At 41.2% G+C, this 8,105-nt stretch overlaps 1 protein-coding gene across 1 annotated transcript in view; it reads left to right on the plus strand.

Moving 5' to 3' along the window:
- Positions 1–6,449: 6,449 nt before the first annotated feature.
- The window catches only part of emx3 (empty spiracles homeobox 3), a 16,743-nt gene continuing 15,087 nt past the window's right edge, over positions 6,450–8,105 (plus strand). Inside the window, exon 1 of the mRNA XM_005737746.1 lies at positions 6,450–7,153. Coding sequence (XP_005737803.1) covers positions 6,787–7,153 — 367 coding nt within the window. The 5' untranslated portion in view covers positions 6,450–6,786. The remainder of the gene's footprint in view (positions 7,154–8,105) is intronic.

Consider the following 8,105-nt stretch of genomic DNA (forward strand, 5'->3'; position numbering starts at 1 on the left):
TCTACAGTAAATGAGTCCATGTAAAATCCTCTGCAAAGATGAAAACACACCTGTGCCTGTGTGTGTGTCAGCTACGGGTCACAGACTCTGCTGCCATGTCACAGGTTTCCCATGACACCTCACCGCCACCTGGGAACACCTGGAGCCCAGGGCAAAGTGTGTGAAGAGGAGTTTTATAGAAAAGGGAAAAGGATGAAGAAGTGTTAGTCAGCTCAGACAGTAAAAACACAGGTTGTAATAATAAATATAACAAGGAAAATACACATTTAACACCTTCATCTGACTTAAGAGCTGAAAAAAACTACATCAGACTATGAGAGACAGATTTTAACAGCTCTCACATGGGAACAAAGCGACTATACTCAGATCCCCAACAGCCACAGTTCATCCATCGCCTCTGTTTTTGGCAGTTTTAATTACTTACAAATCTTAATTGTATCAATATGAATAGTAGCTAAATTTCCAGTCTGTCCTGTGGGAAAAGGCTTTGTCAAAATACAGGTAAATAATATTAATCTGGTCAGAAAATATTCACCAGTGTGTCAATCTGTCCTCATTTTATTTAAAACCTAATTAGAGGACTAATTAGGTTTTAAATAAAAATTCTGCCACCAACTTTTTTACCAGTCAGTTCTCCAAAATTTTAAAAACTGTCCCATGATATGTTCAAATAAGTTTCATTAAATGAGAGAGTTTTGAAAAATCACTTCCTTAATGTTTTAATCAGTCCTGGCCCCAGACTGTCAGTGGTGTTCTGTCCGCGCAAGCAAGTCGAGCACTGCTTGCCCAGTGAAAGCTGAAAATAATTATCAATCAAAACCAAAGTGAAATGGCCTCAGTCTTTCCATCTCTAACACCATTCTCTTATTAAAAATTCCTTGCCTGTTTGCATGCATCTTTTAATTACTGCCGTCATGTGGCTACAGTTGACTGCTGTTTGTTGAAGCAGGCTTAACTCTGTTTAACTTCAAGCTCCTGCAGCACTTCTCAGTTTCATTCTCCACGTTAACAATAGCTGGGGCTTGTGAAGGTGAGAGACCAGCAGCTTTTCTGCTTCTTTGCCTTTTTGATGGGAAACTAATGGGACTAACAGGAACTCCTTTAGCACGTTAGCAAAGACAGTCTTGATAATGGAAAGGAGGTGCAGGCTCACCCAGCACTTATCTCTTGGTCAAATGACTGCAGAAAGTTTAACCAGCTGTTCTGCTGGCACACCATTTTTAGTTAAGATTTTAAACTTCCTGTACACACTCAAAACGTTCAATTCCGCTGTAATTTTTTAATTGATATATTTTAATGTACTTTTTAAATCAAGCTGTTTGTCTGTTTCTGCATTCATTAAACTTGTTCATTGAAAGGACAGTCACTACAAACATTTTTTATAAAATATTTCCAGTTTTATAGAACAACAGTTGCATCAAGATGATCACAAGTTAAAGACCGAACAATAATACAGAGAAAACATCTACTGAGCTAAACCTTGAACATCTGCAGCAGTAAAACTGATCCATACATAATAAAAGTATTCTGCAGAAAAATGTTCCCAATCAAACTTTATATATAACCTGCCAATAAATCAATTTGAATGTGTAGTTGAAGCGTCTTTATAGTGTTTTGCAAAAGGAAAGGTTCTTAAAAATTCATCCACCACTCATCAAGTATAGAAATAAAGATGTTTCACAGTTCTTTAGGAGTCCATCGAGCGGACAATCCTGTCAGCATGTAACAAAAGGCATGAAGAACAAAATCATACAATGGTATGTTTTAATCAGGTCCTATAAAAACTGCTGCACACCACTGTTTCCATGTATCATCAGACGCATTATATGCCGTCTGAAGTTTGTCAGCCATTTTCTTTCAGTTTTCTTTTTCAGACTACTTCGTGCTCTGTGGCGTTCTTAAGAACCACCTCAGCCATGTTCGACGGTCCTGCAGCTGCTCCTCCTCGCCCAATTAAACCTGATGAAAGTGACAGGCATCAGCAGGACAACTGTATCATCGCTGTTTGGCCACGTCGCTTGCGCTCCACTTTCCCTCTTTTACATTTTTTAAGTGTCCTTTTCATGCGGGTCATGAACAGGAACGATTAAAAGTGGAGAAAAAGAAATTTGCAGTTATTTCCTGTTAATATCTTTCCCTTGTTGGGGTCTAATGAGAGGAGTCGCCCCTTCACTTTCAAGAGGGCTTAGCAGCAGTTAGCTGGCTCCAGGCTGCGGGGACAATAATCACACTTTAACTCAGCCTCACAATGACTCACACCACTTAATTCCCTCTTTCAGAGCCGGCGATAAAACGCCAGAGGCAAAATTAATAGATGCTAATGGCCGCCTTCAATCAAAGCCAAGCGGGATCCAAATCTGCCAGTAAGGCCTATTAATTAACATGTGGAGCGGGTGGGGGGAGCACGGGGAGGCGGAGGCTGCCATACTGAGGCAGGATGGGGAGGAAAAAGGGGCTCTGCGGTTCACACGGGCCTCTGCAGGGCAGCCCATTGAAGGTGGAGGCAGGGGGGCTTTGTGGAGCTTCCCGGGCCACAATTAGAGCCTCCTGAATGGGCTGGCATTTGTCCTCCAGGTCCCAAAGCTGCACAGGAAAGGCCGAGTCTGGGCCACATGGGTCGAACCAGGCGTGCAAGTGGTGTCCGAGGCTGAGGACACGAGGCACGAAAACACACCCTTTCTTCTTCTATTTTTTGTAAATGCAAGATCAGTCCTCCTCCTCCTTTAAACTGCAACAATATGTTTGCCATAAATTTCATGTTTTCAGCTGTTAAAACTTCATCAAAAACCTTTGAAACCCTCTAATGATTCATTACAACTGATAAACTTCATATACTAACGGTAACTTAGAATATTTGAATATTTCCATTAACCACAGAAAAATTATTTGTTCTCACAGAATTTAAAAAATCAAGCTTTACCCTTAAAACTGATTAACCCAGTGACGTTCCAGAAGGTAACATGTAGGCATCACTGTAATGGACTCCCCCGACATGTTTAAGTGCAAGTTTTCACAAAGCGTGAACATTTCTGTACTTTTAATTTGCTTTTGATGGTAATGAGCAGGATCAGGGAGAACCTGTGGTGTTCAATATTGGCAAAGTTAAACTCTGGAATAAAACTGAATGTGAAATAGAAAAGCCTGTATGAGACCACTTCACAAAGGTGGCCTGAGCATACAGAGTATTAGGATGTTTGCCAGAAGTGGATCAAGAATGTTAACCAAAGGATTTTGTCCCCAGTAACAGCACCGATGAGATTTGTTGGTTTATATGCACCTGCCTAGTATAGGCTCGTTTTATAATACATTTTTAACGTATTAAAAATGTATTATTGTCATTATCTGAATATATTACAAAATAATGGACGGATTTCTGCGAGAAGGTGACACCAGCTAACACTAACTGGCTAGCTACTATTAGCTTAGAAATACAGTCCACTTATCTCTAACATCCCCAAATGACTGGCTCGACACAGATTACAACACAAACTACACATGACAACAGAAACTAACCCTGATGTGGCTTCAGATTTTATTCTACTTATGATATCAGGAGCAAGCAAGGCACATTTTATGAAACCTGACAATATTTTTTCTGACATTCAGTCAAACCGGATGCAGCTCAAAAAGATAATAAAAAACCAAAACCAATTATAATCAACATTAACTTGCCTGCTAATATGGACAAACTGTAACTTACCTACAAAGCAAAATACAGGTTTAAGATGATGACGATGGCTAATTTATCTAAACCCCCAAGGCTAATCTGGTAAGCTAGCACGTCACTTTCACATTACTTTCTAAGCTAACATTATAAACAGCAGCTAGCTGGCTGTCATCACTATTAAAATAATATCTGAATGGAAAAGCTAGTCTGCTAGATTGCCTGAATACCTTACAATCTAATGTAATCCATGTCACTCAACTTATACATAACAGTCTTATTTTAGCTATCAGTAAATCTGATTTGAAGCAAAGCAAAGATAAATAATATTTACTTTGTACTGTAACAATCAAAGTGGGAGCTGTTTAGCCAACTAACTGCAACTTTGGCAGAATAGTTACCTTAGTCAGTCCTGCCTGACTAAGCCTTATTAATTATGCTTCTGTGTTGAATCTACAATGTAAATCATGCAAAAGGCCAATGTCATTAGCAGCGCTTATACTTGTGTGGCCTGTATTTGTCCACGTCAGGTTACAACGTGGGGTATTCAGACGTTTCTGTGGCTACGAGGGATTCATACAGAAAAGTATAAATCTAGTGTTAGCACGTAGCTGCTACAGTAATCGTAGCGCCATGAGAAGCCAGAACACGCAAATCAGTTGTTGTAGTGATCTAGTTGCAGCCTACTAAAATTCTGAATCTTACATTTTCTAACGATTTAAGATTCGAATGAAAATACAACAGAAGTGACGGATTTCCTTGAAATATTTATTTAAAAAAACACAAACAACACAGGCTGTTAGCTATAAATAGCTAATGCTACCCAGTCACATGCAAAGTGTTAAGGCAGTGCAAAGAATAATATCACATTTCCTTTTACTTTTTTAAATTAATAAATACATTTATATAAATATATAACTGGAGATACTTGTAATTTCAAACTGTTATTACTATGGGCCACACTTCGGGAATCACTGATCTATATCTGTATATCAATGACTTGTTTAATAAATTTTTTTTATCCCAAAACTGTTTATTATTTGTCTTATATTTTCATGTTGGAGCAATTTACATTACACATACAGTCAATGGCTCAGGTGTCGTCTTCACTTGACGTGATTTTCCAGGGTTTTTTTTTGCTCTCTACAAAATTAATCTCAGCACTATATTGCTATGAATCATTAGAAAAACAAACATTTCATTTATTTACTTTATAAAAATTCATCTCCAGGTGTTACTAACGATGGAAAAAGCAGATCTCTGTGTAGTCATTTAACTGATTTTTATCCTGTTATTTTTTACTTCATGTGATTTTTCTTTTTAAATAGTTTAATTTACATAAAATAAAACTTCAGCTGACTAAATGTCCAATCAGCTGATGAGCATACACTTCCCATCATGCACTGCATTAAGGCGATGATACCACAGAGATCCCACAGAGATCCCTTGATTTCACTGAAGTTTGATTTTGATGGACGTGTTTATCGCCTCAGTCACAACATGAGAGCAGAGGACGTCTCGCTGCCTTCAGCTGCAGGACAAAACACATAAAAGAGGGAGTTTTCCTCTGACCTTTGACCTCCAGGGTCAATTGTCTTGTTCTGAGTCAATTAAAGTGTCACTCAGAGACACAGGGAGAGCTGTGTTTTCATCACTTCAGAGGACATCACACTGGCTTTTATTCACTTCCTGGAGACTCACCTCACAGTAAAATGTAATGACTGAAGTTCAGAACCCGAGTGTGTGCGAACACACTTCAGTGTGAGAGTGACGCACAAAGCAGTGAGGTCCACGGTCACGCTTCACAGTTTGGACCTGAAGTTCTTTGTTCGTGGTCACAGAGAATACCGTGAAATTAGCGTCAAAGGTGTTCTTACGCCAGAAAAAAAGGAACTTTGGGGGAATTTTTCAATTCTTTTTATGGATTTCAGGAAACTAAACCTAAACAAATGACAACAAATCACTGACAAAAATACACACAAGCTAGTTTTTATACAATCTGAGAACAAATCAGGGGCGTTTATGCAGCAGCATATAGATGTGCCATGTTGACAGGAAGTTGTAATAAACTCACAGTTGTTACTGTGACTTCACATCATACACATTCAGGTAGATCAGCAGGTGGCTGCCACCCCGAAACCCCTCAATAGAAACAGTTTTAGACTAATTTTTAATTTTTCTCTTCCTCCTCATCAAAAAATAAAAACAGAGGCACGGAACAGCTAAAAGTAGCCACAAATAGTCTTCAGAGTTTAAATATTGTCTCATTCCTTCATTTAATTAGTTTTGTGTCCTCGTTTATGTCACTATATAAACAGAAAGAGACAAAAATAATTAGAGAGATGGACAAAACGGCTCCACGGGCCTCTTTAGCCTCATTTTCTGTCTTATTTATTCGTTTTTTTCTTTTTGTTTGCTTCAAAAATTAAAAATAATTACTAAGATGCGCAAACTGTCTCTTAATCCGCCCACACACACCGGGGTCAACTGTTTGTCACATTTCCACGATAAATAAATTTCTTGAAGCACATTTCCCTCTCACTAAACGAACATTAGAAGATAACCAGATGATGATTTTTAATTAGACAGCTCATATTAATCATCTCTGCTATGACCTCATCACTCTCATCATCATCCTCCTCTTAATCATCCTCTTCATCACTGTCAGTCATTATCATCATCACCTTTAACATTCCTCCTCCTCCTCCTCACCGTCATCCTCTCCATCAACAAAATGGCTGTCGGGGCGGCTGCCTGTGCGCATGCTCGGCGCACACCTCTGGCAGAGAGGGCAGGTATCAGTGCCGAGGCTCCTGACTGACTGACACTCCCGGCTCGACTCACACATCAGCGCGCGGCGGCACGAGGCAGGAGGACACGCGGCCGAGGATCACCCGGAGCCTCTGAGCACTATCACCCCGACAGCGGAGCCCACCCCGGGCACAGGTGAGAGGAAACTTCGGCCCCTTCCCGGTGCGGAGTGTCCGGATTTGCGCTTTTACGCACAGCGGAGAGTCACCATGGGGGGAGTGGGAGTGTGAGCTCCCCGAGTCCGCGGACCTGGACTGACTGGACGGCGGGTCGTTGAAGAGTTGAGCGCTCGGTCTGCAGCGGTGCTCACGATGTTCCAGCACGGCGGAAACAAGAAGTGCTTCACCATCGAGTCTCTGGTCGGGAAGGACGGAAGCAATCACGGCGGCGGCTCCGGGGAGGAGCCCATCCGGCCCACGGCGCTGCGCTTCCCGGACTCCCTGCACCCGGCCGCTGCCGCCGGAGTGTTCGGCTCCTGCTTCCAGGGGAGCAACGGGAGGACTTTGTTCCCGGACATGGTGCTGCAGGAGCCCGGCACACACGCACAGGGCCCCGGCGGGCTGCCGCTGCACCCGCTGCAGATCCCCCCGCAGAGCTTCTTCAGCCCGCAGCACCGGGACGCGCTCAGCTTCTACCCGTGGGTGCTGCGGAGCCGGTACCTGGGACACCGCTTCCAAGGTGAGCCGGGAGGAGGAAGGGTGGCGGGACCCTCGCACTTACTCCCGTGGTTTCTGTCGCGTTTTAAACGCTTCCAGGCTCTTTTGGGGTCACACCCGGTCTCTCCACACTCCGTGGGTCTTTTCTCTAACGTGAGCGCGTGCGCTGTCTTAAAATAAACGGGTTCAGTGAGCAGAGAGCGCACCAAACTCTCTGAGTCTTCCTCTTAGTTTGACATTTAATTGTTCTCTGGTATTATTATTATTATTATTATTATTATTTTAAACGGTAGTTTTGATTGGTTTAATTTCAGTTTGGGTTGAGAAAGAAATACTCTGCACTCTGCAGATTCAGAGCTAACAGGATTTTGTAGTAACAGACTGAGTCACTGTCAGAGTTCAGAATAACACAAACAATAATCTGATGTCATTTGGATGTTTTCCAGACTCTAAAAACCAAAAAAATATCGATGAACTTTCACTGTTTCCCCTCATAAACACACACACACACACACACACACACACACACACACACACACACACACACACTATAAATCAGAATTTGCTCCTGTGTAAGTATGAAACTCTTATTTAATAATTATTTAATAATCTGCGTTAATCTCGTCTTTCTGCCGGTTTTTCTGTTTTTTAACGATGTTGAATTTTTTGCTCCTCCAAACTTTTCTCATTTTTTTTTCATTTTTTCCCGCAGACAAAAACTTTTTAATTTTAAAGTTTAAGTGAGATCGACGCGCGCCGATTAAAGCGGCAACATGTCACCGTTTTATGCTCAGGTGATTTATGTGTTATTGATGAAGGTGATTATGGATCCAAACTTTCAACTTTTCTAAAAACAAAACAAATCAAATCAAAACAACAACAAAAAGAGATTAAAAAACCCACAATTTCCTTTGTGGACTAAATATTCAGGGTCTCGTTTAAAGGTTTTTCAGGGAACTTTTTTTTTTTTTTTT

Source organism: Pundamilia nyererei, unplaced genomic scaffold, assembly GCF_000239375.1.
Source record: "Pundamilia nyererei isolate P.nyererei 1_Seehausen unplaced genomic scaffold, PunNye1.0 scaffold00079, whole genome shotgun sequence".
Taxonomy (NCBI): Eukaryota; Metazoa; Chordata; class Actinopteri; order Cichliformes; family Cichlidae; genus Pundamilia; species Pundamilia nyererei.